General features: G+C 44.9%; 1 protein-coding gene across 3 annotated transcripts; it reads left to right on the top strand.

Annotated features, from left to right (window-relative positions):
- Positions 1-909: 909 nt before the first annotated feature.
- Positions 910-20,105, top strand: PLAAT1 (phospholipase A and acyltransferase 1). 3 transcript variants are annotated; one of them, XM_084802643.1, is made up of 4 exons: positions 910-1,044; positions 10,240-10,378; positions 13,172-13,437; positions 17,732-20,105. In XM_084802643.1, exons 2-4 carry the CDS (start codon positions 10,240-10,242, stop codon positions 17,828-17,830), a joined length of 504 nt encoding a protein of 167 aa, XP_084658769.1. In that variant the 5' UTR covers positions 910-1,044; the 3' UTR covers positions 17,831-20,105. The 3 variants fall into 3 exon arrangements, with proteins under 3 accessions (XP_084658769.1, XP_084658770.1, XP_084658768.1); XM_084802644.1 differs by lacking the exon at positions 910-1,044 and adding an exon at positions 2,180-2,384; XM_084802642.1 differs by lacking the exon at positions 910-1,044 and adding an exon at positions 9,536-9,688.
- The last annotated feature ends 507 nt before the right edge of the window (positions 20,106-20,612 follow it).

The raw sequence follows: 20,612 nt of genomic DNA, 5'->3' as shown, positions 1-20,612 counted from the left end.
TGATAATTTATCATCCTGCCCTGACTGAGCAACTCTCCTCGGTTGACATTCATGAATCCATAATGCAGGGAGGAGACTGGATGATGAATTGTCCGATTAGAGAAAACAGATTAACCTGGCAAACGTAATAAATTTAGCTCATAAGCAGGATGGCTTTATAAACACTCATGCTAACTCTCCTGTATAAAGGCATATGCCGCCTCCTTCTGTGATGGCTCAATTGGGATGGCTGAAGAATGTAAGCAAATGTATGTTTATGTGTCTCCCCTGGGGGAAAGTTCCTGAAGGGCCCCGAAGTACCCTCATTTCTACATTGCCAGTTGAGGGATCCAGGCGCTTCTCAAGACTTTCAATGCTGTTTAGAAGGCATTACATGTGACCCTGAGCTACAGATCCAGAAAGCTGGTTCCTTTGTGAAAGCAGCTTCCTACTAGGTCTTTGCCCCATGTGATCAATAGTTCAAATCTGGCATTAGGGGGTGGGTGTCTTCTGCTTGAAATTCCTTGTCCACTCGTGTACAAGTCTGACTATGACTAGTTTTAAGCAAAGCCTTTTTGTTTGTTTGTTTGATTTGGTTTGGTTTTTTGAGACAGGGTTTCTCTGTGTAGCCTTGGCTGTCCTAGACTCAATTTGTAGACCAGGCTGGCCCCAAACTCACAGTGATCCCCCTGCCTCTGCCTCCTGAGTGCTGGGATTAAAGGCGTGCGCCACCACGCTGCCAGCTCTAAACAAAGTCTTGTGCATCTCTCAGAACTGCTCACTGAGCGCTCTATCCTTTCCTACTTGCTGCCTGTCCTGGTTTACTCCTTTAAGCCTAGTGAAAGAGGATCCTCACCATCCAGGGCTTTATTTTTAGCCTCAGTAGCTGCTTTTCTGCTGTCTTGGCTTGGCTGGTCCGGCTGGCTTAAAATGGCAGGATTGCTTGCTGTGTGGCTGTGTCATGAGTGCGGAGTCAAGTAGCTCCAGGACTCTTCAGAGGAGGGGAAGGGGGGGGACTCTGCCTTGGTCCTTAATGAAGGCCACCTCCACCCCATCTAAAGCCAGGTAATTTCCCAATTGGGAAAGCAGCACGTCGTGGTATGTGGGTCTGGGGAATAGAGGATCCCCTTTCATTCTTTCTCCTCTTTCTGTCTCCCCACACTCAAGTTGATTTTGACATGTGGGTGGGGCCAGAGAGCTGGCCAGTGTGTTCTCTCTGGCCCCTGGGCTCTGGGTCATTCTAAATAGGACTGTTTTGTATGTACCCACGCACGTGTGTTGAGTCATGGGCTTTTCTTTTTCTTTCTTTCTTCCTTTTTTCTCTTTCTTTCTTTCTTTCTTTCTTTCTTTCTTTCTTTCTTTCTTTCTTTCTTTCTTTCTTTCTTTCTTTTCTCTTTTCTTTTTCAGAGACAGGGTTTCTTGTGTAGCCTTGACTGTCCTGGACTCACTTTGTAGACCAGGCTGGCCTCCAACTCACAGCGATCTGCCTGCCTCTGCCTCCCAAGTGCTGGGATTAAAGGCGTGTGCCCTCATCTCCCACTCTTTTTGACTCAAAGACAGATATTTCTTCGGGATGCAGGGCAGAGGAAAAAGAACCTTTGGCTCATAAGAAATGCGCCCACGCCCAGCCTGGACACGGTATACTGTGTATCCATGATGACCATACCTAAATATTTCTGGGCTCCATATGACAGGCCATCCTTAAAACTGTAGCATTCAACAGGGCCGGTGGGGGCTCGGCGGGGGAGGGGCGGCTGCTACCACAAAAGTTTGTCGTGGGAAGGTTACTGGGAAGATAAAACAAGCAGGCACTGGGCTGGGGCTGGAACGGTGAGCAGGCGGTTTGTATGTCTATTTCAGCCAGCTTCAGTGTCCGGTGGGCAGACACCGAGGTAGGGACCCCCCATGCATGTTGAGGACTAGCACAGGGGATCAGGAGCCCCAACCAGGAATATGCCTAGGATCCTGGGAGTCAGGACCTGCGATAGGCATGGAGGATCGATCGAGGGGGGCGGGCTCAGGCCTCCAGTGTGCATGAAAAATCCCGGGATCCCTGGCCTGCAGCGTGCTCGGAGGATATTGGTAGCCAAAAGAGCTCAGGTCTAGGGCAAGCACCAAGGACTAGGAGGTCAGGGCCTGGGACCCACCGTGCAGTGCAGGAGCTCTGCTGTCGCGCGCCAGGAACCCAGGGAAGGGAGCCAGCCGGGGTGGCGCAGCGCTCGAGCGCTGGCGTTGGAGCAGCAGCTGAGGGCGGCTGTGGCCTTGGCCTTGGCCTTGGCCTCCGGGGCAGGCGGCAAGGACGGAGTCGCCCTGGGGCTGCTATCGGCGCCACAACGAGCCGGGGAAGAACCGGGGAAGCCAGCCAGTGCTTCTCAGGCACCAAGACAACACAGCTTGAGAAGGAGGTGCGTTGGGGGAGGGGGCGGAAGGCTCTGTAGGCTCTAGGCAACCTTGTTTTGATTCACAGGAAAGTTCAGAGGTGAGGGTGTACCTGACTCGGTTCAGCCTCCTCTTTGTAATAGATGGGGGAGCGGGGAAACAAAAGAGACCTGTTTGAACAGATAACAGGGAACTCAGTCGGCTTGACTCCTCAGCTCTGTTTTCACCAAAGTGACAGCATAGTCTTAGATTTTGAAACCAGGACGGTGATATTATCTTGGAATTTTGTACTAGGATTGTTATTCGTGTTCTGGGGGGGGGGGGGGGGAGAGGGAGGGGGATGTGAACAGGTCTCCTTTATTTATTCATATAACATTTAACATTTCCTAGGCAAGTATTTGCAGCACACACTCTGCTACAAACAATTCTAAGAGATAAATAAGAACCAGCCCTCCACATGGGAAATCAGAGAAGGTCCCCAGACACCAGTTACTGACACCAGCTCAGGAAGTGGGTAGGCGAGAGAGAGGAACAACACGAAGAGTGCACCAGGGAAAACGTGGGAGGGAGGTGTCAGAAGATGGCAACCTGCCGGACCTACAATAAAGGGGATAGGGTTTAGATTTAGATGGACCCAGTACTGGGGAGCCCAGGAAGAATCTGGCTCTGGGGGCTCTGGATGCTCTGGGTGAAGGGTAGATGAATGGATGGAAATGGGGAAGCATCCCGACGGAACTGGGAGGCTCTTGGAGGCTGGGAAGCTAGGGACAGGTAGTGAAGGTGTTTCGTGGGTCGCGGAGGTCGTCAGCAAAAACCTTTCTCCTGGGTATCATACAACCCAGGGGGCCTCAGAGACATAGACAGCATTCACGAAATGTCCTATACCCATCTCTCCCCAGAACACTTCTTTCTTTTGATTCTAGCCCCAGATACATTTGAGACGGTGCAATAAACAAAGCAGCCCCGTTTTCTTTTCTTTTCTTTTTAAAAAAGGTTTATTTATTATGTACACAATATTCTGCCTGCATGTGTGATTGCCTGCCAGAAGAGGGCAGTAGATCTCATTATAGATGAGCATGTGGTTGCTGGGAATTGAACTCAGGACCTCTGGAAGAGCAGACAGACAGTGCTCTTAACCTCTGAGCCATCTCTCCAGACGTTTTCTTAATTGAACAATAAATTCCTTGTACGAGACCGAGTACCCGTGTTCATGCCAGTTTTCATCGTACACGATATGATTCTGTGCAGGTTAGCTGCTAAGTAAACCGTAGCCCTCTGCCTCATGTGAGATTCTGGAGACCACATAGACGGGTCTAACATCACATAGAAAGGCCTCCTGAGCAGAGGAAAAATAAAGACTCTCCAGCAAGGGTCCATTAGCTTGTTATATGAGTGTTTATCTTAAGTCTATATTTCTGAGCTACTGAAGCTTCTCACCTCTAATGGAAGTGTGAGAAGCAGCAAGGATGCAATGGCTTTTAGCAGCATTACCTTTGATTAATTATTAATCGTATTTCAATGGTATAAAGGAGCATGAAATTGGCGTAGGAAGATAGACCTGAAATTGAATTTCAGATTTGTCACTCACTTGCCTATATGACTTTAGATCTGGCATGAACCCAGCTGGTCTCTACAGTCAGCTTACAATGTCACCGTCCCAATCCTTCATGTCTCCATCTTACAGACACACCCACCTTCCCTCCCACCGCTCTCTTGACCCCCTGAGAACACCATTATCCACTAAGATTATAATATCATTTCAAGAATGTTATAGAGTGGAATCACAAAGCATGCAGCCTCTTAACATATTTTCTTTAAAAATTTATTTATTTTTTATTTACATATACATTTATATTATTCTCCACACACACATATATATACATGTGTATGTATGTGTGTGTGTGTATATATATATATATATATATATATATATATATATATATATATATATATATATATATATATATATATATATATATATATATATATATTATATATATATATATATATATATATATATATATATATATATATATTATATATATATACCCACTCAATATAATTCTCTGGAGACTAATTTGGGTTTTGTTGACAATATGAGTTAAAAGCATTATATTTCTATATCTATGTGTAGAGTATACATTAGTTAACTTCAGCCGCTCTCTCCAGTAGAACTTCCAGTTAGTACAAATCATTATTCTACTTTCAATTTGACTTTTTAAGCTTCCGCATGAGAAAGAATATTCTGTACTTGTGTTACTGTGTCTGGCTTATTTCATTTATTTGTTTTCTTGGACTGAGTTTTTGAAATTCTTTATATATCTTGGATGACAGCCCCTCCTTGCCAAACATATAGTTTACAAATATTTTCTCCCACCCCGTGGGCTGTCTTTTCACGCTGTGGCGTGTTTACTGTTTGGAAGGTTTCAGTTCTGTCTAATCACAGTTGGCTATTTTGGTTGTTTCCTATGCTTTGGGGAATCCAATCCAGAAAACCATTAGCCATGCCTGTGTCTTGATAGACCTCCCATGTTCTCTTCTATGACTCCTAGTCTGATGTTTAGGTCTTTGGTCCACTTTGAGTTGAGTTTTAGACGGATCTTCTGTAGACGGGTGTTTCTCCAGACTGAGGGAAGTTCTCAGCAATTATTTCCTTGGACAGATTTTTCTGTGCCTTTAATTTTAATCTTTTCTGGTTACTCTGCCTACTGTATTTTTAAAAGCCATCTTCAAGCTCACATAGTATTTCTTCCACCACGTCTAGCTGGTTGTTGAGGCTTTTGAGGGTTAGATTTTATTTGGTCCATTGGCCTCCTCACTTGCAAGATTTTATTTTCCGCCTTATTCTCTCTGCTCTTGGCTGCCTAAGTTCATCCAGCCGTTAAACTGTGTTCTTGGGGATCTCATTCAAAAGAAAATGTATACTAATTTTTTTTTGGAGATTTCATCCATTTTAATTTCTTAGAATTCTGTCGTTGGCGAGTTATTATGTTCTTTTGGGGGTGTCCTACCACCCCCTTTTCATATTTCTTGTGCTTCTACATAGAGATTCGTGCATTTGCCGGGACAGATGTCTCTACCACTTTTACGGGGTGGCCTAATAGGTGGCTTTCTTCTGAAGTGGTGTCCTGAGTTGTCAGTCTGTTGTGCAGTGTTGATTTTGGTTCTAGCTGAGTGAGGAAGTATAGTTTCTCTATAGCTTCCATGGTTATGCTTTATGAGCTTGGGCTCCATACACAGTGTGGCAGGGTCTCGGGCCATTCTCTCTATGTGCCGTGAGAATGGAAATCCTATGCTGACTACCCCGTCCCCTCTGCTGGAAACACTACACATGGCTAACTATATTCTGGGTCTCAGAGAGCAAGTGTGCTGGGCTCCTGGTATTCAGAGGCAACGCCTTTCAATCTTCTCTGGTCATAGCAGACAACCCCTACAGAGCAGGGCATCCAGCAGGTTTAGCCACAGCTCCCCTGCTGTGCCATGTCCCCAGCTATCTGCAGAGCCAGTGCAGGGGGGGAGGGGTGTTTGTGTAATACAGGACACAATGGGGAGTATGAAGGGATTTTTTGATTCCTGTCAATAACTGCCCATGTCTCAAGATTGGTGCTGGATACCAAACCTTGGGTGCTTCCCGGGGACATGTGAGGCCCTTTCTCAAAGCCAGAGTATTTCAGGCTACTAATCTAAAAGGGCTGCAAGCTGCCTGGGCAGTAGCTATGATTACCAGCATCTAAATGAATGGAGCTTGCCGGAACTCTCACTTCTCCTAGAAGAAGGCCCTGCCCCTTCCTTTCCACTATGGAGCTGGGGTGGCAGATGCTGGGGTATTTTGTCTCTCCACCTATGGGGCCAGGGCTCTGTCAGAAATATTCCCCAGGGTTCTCTCATCATTGCTGTTGGCCTCTAAATGCTGCTTTGCACGCACCGTTCTGGTTTTTCTCTGTAGAAACTGAGTGAATACTGGGCTCTTCCTGTAGAGACCTCAAGGCATCAAATGCCCTGGAACAGGAGCTACAGTGAGCTGTTTGTTCTGGGTACCAAACTCAGCTCCTTTGCCACAGCATGAAGTGCTCTTATCCACGGAGGAGCCCTTTCTCCTGCCCTATGTGTTGAGCATTTCTGTTCAGCTATCTTGAATCTTGAGAGAGTTGCTAGCATTTGTCGCCGTTGTCGCACTGAGGGTCAGCTGAGTCGTTTGGAGCTATTAGGAACAGAGCCACTATAAATGTCTGAAGACCAGCTTTGATTAAACCTACGTCTTTGTTGATGTCGTCCCTTGAGACAGATGCTTAAAGATATAATTGCTGGATATATCTTGGTAACAAGGTAAAAAAAAAAAATGTTTCCAGTGTGGCTGCACCATTTTGCGCTCAGACTAGCAATGAGCCAGTGATCTAATGGTTCCACATCTTTGCCAGCGTCCAGAATTACCTCTCTTTTGCATTTGAGCTGTGCTGAGGGGCACTCATTAATGTTCCATGGTGGCTTTAATGTACATTTCCCTAATGGCCAGTGAGGAACATAACTTGTTTGACATCTGTGTGCAGTTTCAGAAATATGAACGGCGCCTTCGTTTCCTCTGCTTCCATTCTGTTTGCCTCCCCACTGTTAAATTTTAAGAAATTTATATATTCGTTTATTACTCTTAATTATGAGTGTGGGGAGGTGGGGGTGTGCCTATACCCATGAGTGCAGTGCCCACAGAGGCCAGAAGAGGGCATCAGTTCCCCAGAGCCACCTGAGTGATGGTGTGAGCTGAAGGCAGGCCTCTCCAGGCAGCGCTTGCTCTGAACACACAGAGCTGTCTCTCCAGCCCCATCCTGACAGCGCTTCCTGTGTTCTCGATGCTGTCTTCACTTTTTCACTGTGGATATACTTAAATTTGAGGATATCCTATTTACTGAGTTTTCATTCTGTGGATATTACTTTTGGTAGTAAATGTAAGTACTCTAACCTCAATTTCAAGGCTTTTTTTGTGGTTTCACCACATATGTGGTGTGTGTGTGTGTGTGTGTGTGTGTGTGTGTGTGTGCATGTGTGCATGTGTGTGTGTGTGTGTGTGTGTGTGTGTATGCGCGCGTGCTCGTGTGCACTAAGTGTTGAAACTCTGTTATGAGAAAACATATGACCCTCATTAGTTAAAAAATATTTTCTGAGTTCACTTTTGTTTTTCTTAAGAAACAAGAGCTTTGAACTGGGGCTTGATGGCTGTTTTTCAAGCTATATATTCTTCTAGGAGTTCTGGGATCTTGGAAGCCAAGTTCAGAAAAGCAGTAAAGTATAAAGTATCTGAGGTTCCTCTGTGAACAACCTGCTAGGATGTTTAAGAGGTCAGCATGAGTATTCACACCCACCCCTTACGTGGTAGCAGGGAGGTTCTCAGTGTCTGGAGGGTTATTTACATGGCATTCTTGTTGTCCTACCATCTGTTTTTAATAAAGCATGCTAGGCTTTGTGCAGCTAATTCACTTATACTTTATGGGTCACGTCTCGAACTATATGCCAAAGACTGATTAAAACTTCACAGTAAAATCGAAAGCACCCATCCCATGAAGTCATATGTCAGGTCTCAAAGACACAACAGGGACCGGATCACACATAAAACATAGTCCAATCTAAAGCTTTACGGACAACAACGTTGTCTTCCCATCCACTTGTGCAGTCCCTCCGACCCCAAGTTTTCACAAGGTGCTCCTAACACCTTGCTGCCCATCCAGAAGGAATGCTGTCAGTAGCTTTCTGAGCTAAGCAAGTGAGCTGACATCATTACACCTGTCTGTGATGTTGTTTGGACAGGGTCTCTCTGTGTAGCCCTGGCTGTCCTACCATTCATTCTGAAGACCAGGCTGAACTGTATGCCTGTCTTCAAAGTCATGCAACTGAGGTTGTGCCTGAGTGACCCGCCCAGTACTAGTGGGTCACTAGTGACCCAGCAAGTGACAAATAGAATTCGGGGAGAACTCAGGGAGTTTTATCAGTAAGTTGGAGTTGAAAAGATTGCTTTTGGGGGGATGGGTTTTTCTGTGTAGCCTTGGCTATCCTGGACTCGCTTTATAGACCAGGCTGGCCTTAAACTCACAGCGACCCACCTGCCTCTGCTTCCCAAGTGTTGGGATTAAAGGTGTGCGCCACCATCGCCTGGGTGAAAAGATAGCATTTTATCTCTACAGTGGGATAATAACATAACAAACTCAAATAGAAATGGAAGTTTTCAGTTAAGCAGGGTTAATTGAGAAAATGCTTCTGAAAAGCAAGTTACATTTTCAAATATTCCCTGTTCAAATGCTGGTTGTTAATAAAAGCTGGGCTATAGAACAGGCTTTGATCTCTGCAAGCTGTTGGGAGCTTGATTTCTATTCCTGGAAAGTATGTTCATTTACATCATAGTATACTATCTATTTTTCCTATTGCTGACCAGATTGTGAACTTCCATATCAAGCAAGACTCAAACCTACATTGTAGGATGCTCAGACTTAATGCTTCTATATAGTTGTTTTAGTAGTTTTTTTTCCCCCAACAGATGGAGAGCTTACATTTGGCTGGGTTTCTGTGTCAGTGTGATGAGTGAAGATTTTGACAGACAGCAAGCATGCAAATACTCAAGGAAACACCCTTCCAATATTAACTGTTGTTGGTGGGGTGGGGGTGGGGCAGGACCAGACTTCTAGAGTGCCAAGAAAGAGTGTATTCCCAAGTCCTTAGTCTATGCTATTGTGATCATAGCGTAGGTGAGTTGGCAGTTTCTAGCACTTGTATTTTTCTTTGAGTGGGAGCGTACAGAGGGTGCAGGAGGATGAGCTGGTAAGGAGCATCATTGTCAACTAGAGACACAGCGTGCCTACCGCACTTAGTCTTTCTTTGAGTGTGGAGTTGTACATGACTCCCTCTTGCTGACTTCTTCTCCTTCTGTGGCTACCCAGAAGTGTAACCTCTACAAAAGCCAGCTGTCAGAACTATACGTGCTTCCTAAATGGTACTGATTTAAAAGGAGAAAACGTTGCCACCTTGGAAATCCCAGGCAGTGCTCATCAATGCAGTGAGCTTCCCCACCTTGCAAGTAGTCTGCTTCTGTGGTGGAGCACCACCTGGTACTGTTTCTGACATCACAGTAAGAGAAGGGGTGGGGCTGGTCGCCATGGTTACAGGGACAAAAGACATCTGAGATGTGGCAGGTGGAAGCCTGGAGTCTGAGACATGCTGCAGTACAGTGCACATTCTCAACTTGGATTCCAGAGCCTGCATGGCACGTGAATGTCTGGCTTGACATCCATCTGGGCTGTAACCTGCCTCTCCTTAAAATAAAATGGCAGAGCAACTTTTGCGGTACAAGGTACTTCTTTCATGTTTTAATGTTCACAGTGTTCGGCATCCACCCACGCTCCCACTCCTTGGTTGTATGTATCGCACAGCACACAGCCTGAAAGAATTCTAATCTTAGACTTTTAACCCCTGACTATTTCAGGCTATGGAAGCAAGAGCGGGCTGATACGTTCTACTGTTTTTTTTTTAGCACATTTGCATAGCAAAAAAAAAAAACATTTGCTTTCCCTTTATTTCTCCTCCCTGTTACAAACAAGGCATATTTTAATACTTAAAAGTACTGAAATTTTGTAGAGAAGGAAGTGCCACAAATCATGAACTTTAGATTTAAAGAATGATCACGGTAATAAAGCACTGCTGTAGAGAGTCATGCCAGAGCTAACTTGGCCCCTTCTGGCTGCTAGCACACACAGTCATCCAAAGAAAACACGCTAGTCTGAGTTGATAGCTGGGGAGGTCACCTCAGTAATTTCTACATCCTTCTGCTGATGTGGAAGCCTTCCTCCGTCTCCCATCCCGTGAGTTCTACCAGCAAAACCATCTTTCTGCCTGTCCTTACAGATGGAGTTTAATGATTGCTTCAGTCTGACCTACCCTCACCAGCCACACCCAGGGGACTTGATTGAAGTGTTCCGTCCCGGCTATCAGCACTGGGCACTGTACTTGGGTGATGGCTACGTTGTCAACATTGTACCTATAGGTAAGATGTTTCCAGGAGCTCCTGAGAGCTTTTCTTTTCTTTTTTTAAAAGCTGCTTTGTAATGAGAAGAGATCATGGACAAAATTGTAAAGCACATAAAATATAGAAACTAAATCCAACTAATTTAGGAAATGATATTCAAAGACCAAAGCATGATTTAAAAGATTCTACAGACTAAATAAAATTTAAAAGCTCTATAAAAAAATTTCCTAATTACAAATAACTAACTAACTGGGGAAGACATTGGCCCCAAACACGACTAAGTCCTATGTCCTCACATCTCCCACAAGTGGGTGGTTTTAATTAATTTGGTAGCTATTAATAGAGTGTGCCGAATGTGATGACTGCTACCCTAGGCACTGGGGCTACACAGCCATACAGACTTCTCCACGGCAGAGCTTGCACTCTCACAGGCAGGAGGAGAGAACAAGAGCAAATTATAGATGTGTTAGGAAGGATGTGGGGAAAAAAAAAGCGGAGAAGGTGCTTGTAAAGGGCTGGATATAGGAATATGGGAGCAGGGAAGGGCAGAGCGGGGTGTTGCAATTAGGAAAGTCCTGCCAGGAAGCAGGGCCGAGAAAAGTGATTCCGTCCTACCAGGAGAACCAAACGCCAAGATCCCAACAAATGGGAAAGCTTGAAAACGGTCAACCAAAGAAGAAGAGAGCAGAAATGTCAACTTTGCATTCACCTGAAAGTTATAGGCCAAGACACTGTCTGGTGTCATGCCAGTGTCACTGGCAAAGGACAAGACGAAAGCACTCAGTGGAGACAGAGACATTGAGATTAATAAATACAAGCACATCGCTGAAGGCAATAGAAACTGAAGAGCGCCATCCACAAAAACAGCTTAACTGTATGTGCTGAGAGTCTTAAATGATTTCTTCTGCTCTGCATCTCATTTTACTTACAGGAGTCTGGGGAAACATTTACAAGTGTGGACAAATATAATTTCTAATGGCTTAAAAACATGAGACAATAGTTTAATTTTCGACAAGGGGCCGGCTAAGCGCATTATGATTTAGCCACCAGGCCTTAGGTATCTGTTGCCTGTTAGAATTCTCGAGTTGTATATAACGGAAGTAACGCTCACACTAGCTTAAGCAAACAAGCAAAAGGACAAGGCTGTGGCTTCCATGGCTTCCGTGGCTTCTGAGGGAGGAAACTTAAGAAAGGGTGAGGCTGATACTGGCCCCAGGCTTTTCCAGGCCAGAGAATGTCACCACACCAGTGTGTCCCCTTTTCTGTTTGCCGTCCTGCTCCCACCTATGGAAGGAACCAAGAGGACAGTTCACAAGCCGAGGCTGTCACTCTTAGAGTTTTATGACTCAGCAGGAAAGAGCTAATTTGTTTTCTGTGTGTTGGAGTTTAGAAATCATGGAGAATGACTCTTAATTGGCCCATTGTGAGCCACAACTCCATTTCCAGAGAATGAAATGTAATACAGTGATTGCCTCTGACAGGCATTTTGGGGAAGACACAGGCAATAGTGGAGCAGGTGCTAAAGCAACTACAATAGCTGTTTTAAAAGCGTGTTTTTGGACATGTTTAACTAGTTGGGAGATGGTCTTAATATTAAAGTGCAATATGTGACATGAAACCCCACTTAAGAACATTATATACATCAATGTACACATCTGTTCCTGTATGCTTCCAGTGGCTAAAAAGCTAACTGATGAACACTGCTCTGGAAAGGAGACCAAGATAGAAGAGGAATGGAGAAAGATTTTTTTTGTTTTGTTTCGTTTTTTGGATTTTTTTTCCAAGACCGAGTTTCTCTGTGTAACCTTGGCTATCCTGGACTCACTTTGTAGAGAAGGCTGGCCTCCAACTCACAGAGATCCACCTGTCTCTGCCTCCCTGAGTGCTAGTATTACAGGCATGTGCCACCACGCCCGGCAAGAAAAAGTTTTATTTTAGTCATAACTGAAAGAAAAATTTATGTACGTCAGTTTATGTAGAGTCCTTTCCTCTGAGTACTTACAAGAATATTAAAGCCATGCATAGAATGTAGGCAAATGTGGAGAGAGATAAGATCCTACCATATGCCAAGCCATGGGGAACCGTCTGTTAGTCTCCGGTCCTGGTATAACGGGCCCACATATGAAGGTTCCTGGCCATCCAGGCAGTGGTGATCAATAGAGGGTATCTTAGGGAAACAGAAGAGATGTGGGGGATTGTCTGAGCAGGTAAAACATAGCAAGGGGCCCCCAATCTATGTGTAGAGTCCACTGGAGTTAGCTTCAGGTTTAAGATGTTAGTTTGCTGGCCAGAGGAAATGACAGAAGAGAAGCAGGGGCTTAGCCGAGTCCTCGAAGGGCCGTGCCTGTTTTACAGCAGGAAGCCTGGGCTTACATTGAAGCCTAGGGAAGAGCAAGTGTCTAAAGAAGCGAGGAGTTCACAGTTAGGATCACAGAATCGCGACACACCACTGCCAACCCTTAAGATATCTATTTGGAAGAGTTCAGATGCTGTGGAGGAACAGCACGACGGAAAAACTGGGCAATCATCTCCACACCTTGCTAGAAATGCATGGGAAGATCTCTCATAATACCAATTGTTAAAGGGCTTGCTTCTCAGGAACAGGCAGAGAACTTCATGCAACTTGGGTTCTCACTCATGCAGTACTGTGATTGATAACACAGATTCTGTGGATAAGATCAAGGGCCCTTGGTTCATTGCATAAGGAACAGAGGCCAGTCCAAGTTCCCCAGTGTCTCCAGCACCCCTAGATGCCATTGCTACTCTGTGGCTTGGATCACTTAGCCCCACTAACCAACATTCTCCTTACAGATGGCATTCCTTCGGCTTTCACAAGTGCCAAGTCTGTGTTCAGCACAAAGGCCTTGGTGAAAATGCAGCTCTTGAAGGACGTGGTGGGAAATGACACATACAGAATAAATAACAAGTACGACACAACCTACCCCCCTCTTCCTGTGGAGGAAGTGATACAACGGTCAGAGTTCGCTATTGGGCAGGAGGTAGCCTATGACTTACTGGTCAACAACTGTGAGCACTTTGTGACCCTGCTCCGCTACGGAGCAGGGGTGTCAGAGCAGGTGAGTTTTCTTTAGGAGATTGTAAGACTAAGACCACCACGGAGATCTCTAGTCTAATCTCGGAGTTCCCATTGAGAGGCGGAGTCCGCTGTAGGTGCAAACGCATAGGAATTGATTGAGCAGACGTGATGGGGTCTGCCAAGCTCTTTCGAGTTGGAGACCCTGAGAAGCAGAGGCATGGGCCTTTTATACCCTTTATAGAAGCAGAACTTATCAGGGAAACATGATTAGTTAATAGACCAGCATTGGGGCTTTCCTAGTTGAGGAGAGGTAAGTACATTTCTGGGGTAGTGGAAAATTTTAAACACAAGCTGTAACACAAGCTGGCTGTCCTTGGGTCAATCTGGACTCTTTATTATCTGTAAACACAAACTGTCTGCTAGCTCTCTTTGGGACAAGCTGGATTCTCCAAGCAGAGGAGATTTACAGGTCTTGGCCTTAATGGGGGTCCTTAAGGGAGGACTGGGTAGGCCAACTTGTACATTCCCCCAGACTTTGGCCTTAATGGGGGTCCTTAAGGAGGAGGAGGGGCTGGTTCCTTCAAGATGAGAGAAGTGTCTCACAGTGAGAAAATTCCATCTGTTACAATAATGTTTTTGTCCTTCAGCCAAAATGCGAGGAAGAAGAAGAAAATGTGGGAACATTGAAAGGCACTTAAAAAAATACACCAAGTTAGAAACCAAACTGACTAAACAGGGCCATCTTGAAAGTTGGACTAGAAGGGACTTGAAGTAGCATCCAGTCCACAGCTTCCTGTCAGTCTTACTGACTCCACTTAATCATAGTTTCTATCACTTCCCTGTTTAGAAATCTCAAACCCTATGTGCTGAAAATAAGGTAGCAAAAAGGAGGCTGAATGGGTATTCATTAGTAGGTTCTTTTCCAGTGGGGAATAGCAGCCAACCAATTCATGTCTTGATCAGTGGGTTGATAAATTTTTCCTATTTCTTTAAAATACTGGTTTTTAAAGAAGTGTTGTGATATTTAACTCACCGAGCTCCTAAATGACTTTTAACATATTAACTGACGTCCGAGTATCCGAATCCTGTAATACTGCAATCCTGGAGATTTCTGGTACTATCTTGCAGTGTTCTAGCAGGTTCCCTACCAAGTAAGCATTTACCCCCCTTGCCTTTCCCTGGCCTGTCCTCAAGCCAGTGGGGCCCCATCTCTGAGGACTTAACCCAAGGATCATTAAGGGGACCTGAGAGAATAAAAGGGTTTGTTCAAAATACATACAAAAGTGTTACTCTTTACGCTTAAGAAGTCCAAATAGTTTAAAAACTATTAACCTCCAGAAAGTTGCTTCTTCTTGAAAAGGCGACTAAGACTCAAAGACCGATATGGCACATTGAACATATTTTAAAAACCGGCCATCAGGGGCAGCAGGGGGAGCATCAGCAGCCCTTTTCTTTCTAGGAGCCCCCCCCCGCCCCCCCTGCCCCCGCCCCCCCCCCCCCCCCGCAGTCTCTCTTTCTGGCTTTTATCCCTACCGACCAAGACCACACCCTGACACAAGGTAGTGCGCAGCTGACAAAGATCACTTGTCCTCTCAGGAGGCAGTTATCAGCTGTGGACAAAGCAGAGCAGCCCCTATATCCCACACCCGGGATTAAAACAAAAACATGTTTACATATAAACCATCCCCAGGTTACAAGAGATAAAAGAGCATTCGGGATCTGCGGAACTAGGTGCTCTTACACTACTGTGAGGGGCTTTGTCATAATGATTTCTGCTCAGCCATCGGGTTGCATATCGCTTCTCGAAGCCTCCCATTTATGAGGTTTCTCCAATATCTCACCTTCCGGGGCCTGAGAGGCTGAGAGATGCCTAGTCAGTTAGCCTGGCATGTGGCTGGGGTGACCATCCTGCCCCCAGCATCCTGCCATTTTCCCAGGCTTGGAACCCGCTGCCACTTGACTCTATTTGATGCCTGTTGTACTTTCATGGTTTTCAGTTTCCACCCCACTTCCCTGGGTCAGACCTTGGGTGCATATTATTAGGATTGGGTTTAAGTCACGGCCATTAGCTTTTGACCTTCCTCTTTAATATTCCTGGGAAGTTTCTGTACACAGCATTTCCTTGTCTGGTTACCTTTTGATATTTTTGGCGAATAATCGAGGCCGTTGATTATTAAAGACCATAGCTAAAATACTCATAAAACAACCAGGTAAGTAAAAGTAAAATTACAGAAAAAGATAGGATTTGTTTACATGACCCTTCTCTCCACCAACTGGGCATTGAGCAGAGGCAAAGTTCTACTTTCACTCTGTTGTAATGACCAGAAGAATCTCACTGAGGGACGCCGGGGCAGGAAAGGAAGCAGGTGCTACTTGGAGACAGCCCCACTTGTTTTTTGTTTGTCTGTTTGTTTGTTTTTACACAACGTTATCTCCAATCAAAGAGCTCACCTTATATCAAAGATGTACAGCAAGGCAGACTACTTGATTTCTGGCTCACGGGCTGGTTTATACGTAGCTAGCTTTCTTACGCAGCCGAGATCCACCTGCTAAGGGAATGGGACCGTCCGCCCACAGTGGGCTGGGCCCTCCTACATCAATGCCTCACCAACATGCCCAATTTCGATCTGCTCAATCTTTCATCTGACATTCCCTTAGCTGACTAGGAAAGGCAAAGAGTCGGAGTCGTAGGCCCACTCCCTTCTGAGTGTACGCTCACATAGCAAAGGGAGCGTTACGTTGTCAATGCATAGAGTACATGCTCCTTCCACACTCCTGTGTCCTTGCTGGTTTGCAACAGGGGAGCAGCGGTGAGGGAGCCAGTCCCGTGTTTCAGAAATATGTACGTGGAGGCTCCGTGGTAAAAGCTTGTGAGCTATACAGAGAGAGCTATCAACTGTGGCCTTCCTTGGCCAGATGTCCCCAGATATCTGACAAGAATGTTTTTGCTTTATTTGAAAGCCGTGACTCTTGAATCCCAGAGACTGACTGTTGTCTTCTAGGTCTGTGATGACTCCAAAGTATCTGCATAGGACCTTTCAGTCATAAAACTGCTCTCAAACCCATGATGGTGCAAGGCAAATATTAGCTGAGTGCGAGGAGAACCATGAATATTCATTAGCTACCCTCGTCATTATAACAATTACTACTCTAATGGCTATGACTGCCTGAAGTCTTTTATGGACACCTGAGCTTGAGAATGGCTTCTTTTGTCTGTATAAAAACCAATTCAGTTTGATAGTTTACTAATATTGACTCTTCTTAAAAATGTACCTAGTTTCCTGTAAATAAAACATTGTTTAAGGGGAGGGTAAATAAAATGCTTATTTCAGCTTACAGGAGATAGTTTATCATCACAAGAAGTTGGGGTATGAATCCACACAGGTGCTGGGTCAGGAAGGCCTTATTTAGTTAAAAACAGACACACACACACACACACACACACACAGACACACAGACACACACACAGACACACCAACACACACAGGCATACACACAGACATACACACAGACACACACACACACAGAGAGACACACACAGATAGAGAGAGAGACACAGACACACACACACACAGGCAGACAGATAGACACACAAACACACACACACACACACTGACACACATACCCAGAGACATACAGACACACACAGAGACACAGACACAGGCACACACACAAACATCCAGACACATGCAAAGATAGACAGACACACACACAGGCACACACAGAAACAGACATACAAACACAGGCACACCCATACACAAACACATAGATACACACAGAGTCACACACACAGATAACACACAACAAACACACAGAAACGCACACACACACATACACACACAGGCATACAGACACACAGACATACAGACACCTTATTTTAGTACAGATCACACTGTGTTGTGGCTGCTGGAGAGACAGCATGCATCTATGTAGCTCTGACCTACATGGACACGCCTAGGTGGCATGATGTGGGCAACAGAACTGGTTACTTATGCCTTCCAAGTTTTACAGAAGAGCATAGCACTCCCTGCCTCACCAGAGAACTGCAATGAGCAAGCAGGACCCCTGTTCATGATGACCTTAGACCCTGGCAAGTGCTTTAAGTGTCAGAAATAGAAAACTATGTGTGCTTGATTCTTTTGCACAATTATAAAGATTATAATTGTATTCACATTTTGACCTTGGACTTTAAATACATTCATTGCACATTAAATTAGGTCCTTGGTTTATGAAACGAACCGAAGCTTCAAGACAATACCGATATCTTTAGAATAAGACTCGGGTATGTTTGTTTGTTTTCCTTTCTTATTTGTTTGTTTTTTGTTTCCTTTTAGGCCAACCGAGCAATAAGCACCGTTGGGGTGGTGGCCGCTGCCATTGATGTCTTTACATTCCTTGGCTTGTTTCCAAAGAGAGGGAGAACCAAATATTAGCAGTTAATTGAAGAGATTGGAATTGAAGACATTTGTGAGGAGAAAGTAAAACCCTGGAGTGAATACTTATTTTGAAGGCATCATTATTGCTCCTGAGCCCCATGATGGATGGCAGACTCTTTAATAAATTGCTTGCTGATTTTAATCTTATCGTTGAGCCAAGAAAAGTTTTTCCCCACCAGTACAGATTTGCCGTGGCAGCTTGAACAAAAAAAACGGTTGCCTTTTGATCGAGCCAGCTGAGGCTCTTAACAAAACTAAGATCACATTTTATCCTCGTCTGTAAATATTGTTTTTCTTTCCCCTAAGGACGGCTATTTTTGCCAGGGTGGAGAACCATTTGCATATGCTTCTGAAAGACGGTTGTTAGGGCCAACATCTAAATTCCTATTCCTTTCCTTGTCAGGAAAAGAAAAAAAAAAAAGAAAAAAAAAGAAAAAAAAAAGGAAAGTGGATATATCCGGGATTTGGTTAGGCAATAAAGGATCTCTGGATGACACAGCATTTGAGGTAGTACCCCCACCCCTATGGGAAGAGGACGGGAGGGGCTTTGTGTATGCATGTGCATGAAGTGCTTATAAATGATGTGTGTGTGTGGAGCGACAGCCTTGGGTGTCAGTCTTTGGTCTCCATTCTTTTAACTTCTAATTATTTTGAGGCAGGCTATGTTGTCCTTTGCAGCTTATGGCAGGCTAGCTAACCCCTGGGCTTCCCGAGAGTCTCCTGTCTCTGCTTCCATTTCACTGTAGGAGGTCTGGAGTGACAGAAATGCACTACTGAGTCAACCTCCACATGGACTCTGGGGATCCAAACCCGAGGCCTCCTGCTTACCTGTTACGTGCTCTGCCCACTGAGCCATCTCCTGGCTTTGTGCTCGACTTTCAGACCCAGTGCGCTCCCTAGAACCTACTTGCTTTACAGGAGTCAGTGATCAGCAATGGGCTGTCTTTTTATTGAGTTAAATTGTTCCCTCTAGATTGCACAGTAGCTCAGTGGTTTGACCTTTGAGCCTTGGCGAGCAATCATTAATATTGATGTAAAGTGCTATATTTATAGCACAAAAATCCCATATCCCCTTAAAGATTTTTTTTTACTGTAAGTCAAGGAATTCCATTATTTTATTCTTTTGTTTTATTGATTGTGTTGAATTAAACCACCTTTTAATACCATTTCTGTGGGATTCTTGGTACCAGCAGGCCAGGAAAGGCGGAATGTAAGTCCTTCTACATGAAGGTAATGTGAAGGCCTTACAGAGCATTGCCTCTGTAAAACACTCAGCCAGCCTGGCATCCTTTTTGTACCATTATCAAAATCATGTCAGTCAATAAGGAAAACATGTCAATAAACACGTGGGGCGGGGTCGGAAGTGATAGAATATGGAAAAATAACTGCCCAAAATTCAGTGGAAACCTCACAACTATTAAACTTACTTTACTCTGGGGATAGCAACACTCAAGCTAATAGGGGTGGGCAACAGTAATGGTGACAGAAGTATGTGCTGCCACTCCGCCCTAGAGACCCCTGTCTCTACTTCTCTATAACAGGCCGTACTCGTTCTAACCCACAAACTTGTGCTCCATTCTCCCTACCTCCGCCCCCCCCCCAACTTGACCTTCTGGGAAGGCATGAAGTTGCTCTTACCCCAAAATCAGATCTCTGCTCCCAACTAGCAAAGTATATGCAGCAGCCGGGTTCCTAGAGTGCGGACTCCTCAATAAAAAGATATTTACAGAGGGCAACCCAAGTTGCAACAGGGCAGAATTAGGTGGAATGACTGGCCAGGGAATAGTAGAACTCAGATCCAAAAACCTCTAGGGGCTTCAAGCCAAACCTTCTTAGAGACCTCTGACAGCCCCACTCCCGAAGATAAGCAACACAGTAAAAGGAAACGTCAGAAATGTACTTTTTAATTCATGGGTTCATTTCCTTATCAGTTGCATGAGGCTTCTGCAGCCTTAGTATGCCATAAAAAGACAATGGCGAGCCTTAGGATGGGCAGCTCAGACTAGCTGGGCTTGTTGTTCTGTAGCTGCTCGATGCCCACACAATCGGTGCAGCCTGTACTTGGATCAGCCACTTCCCCAACTCTGTGAAATGTTGTCTGGGCATGTTTTTAACAGTCAGCAATGGGGTTCAACTCTACCGTGTTCCAAACAATGAAATGTAAAGTTCATTGCATCCGGCGATAGGTTGATGGTAATACTAGGAAAGAAAAGTCTGTATCTTTATTGAAAATGTACATATAACAAATAAAGCGTGTTATCTAAATGTCAAATTGTATCAACTGAATCTGTTCACTCTAAGAGTGAAATGACTGACTAGGACTGTCAGCTAAAGGAGACTTTTGCTTCTAAAGTTTTAAGGTTGTTATACTTTTAAAAACTGATAAGCTAACATGGTTTTACAAAAGCAGGGTTTTTTTTATGTGTGTGTGCACACACATGTGCACTTGAAGAGGTGTCAGTCAGCCTCCCCCGCCCAGAGCTGGAGCTACAAGACTCTTTAGCTGCTTAACATGGGCGCTTCCTCCCTTTCTTATTAAAAGAGGAGGTAGATGGATCCATTATATATATATGGGTGAGCATTGGTCCACGGAGATAGCAGGCATTAACCAGAGGGGGGAAGCATTGACCTGATCCTCCTAGTGCCAGATTGGCCTGCCAAGATGCTTTTTGAGGAGGAGAGGGGGGTCCTTGATCTGCTGTCTGTGAGCATCCCCCAACATACAGCAAACAAGACAGTTTTCAACATCAACCTCTTTGCGATCAGATTTACTTTTCAG

Source organism: Acomys minous (genome assembly GCF_964271855.1).
Source record: "Acomys minous genome assembly, chromosome: 11".
Classification (NCBI taxonomy): domain Eukaryota; kingdom Metazoa; phylum Chordata; class Mammalia; order Rodentia; family Muridae; genus Acomys; species Acomys minous.
Note: the sequence above shows the minus strand (reverse complement) of the source record. Positions and strands in the feature narration are given on the sequence as shown.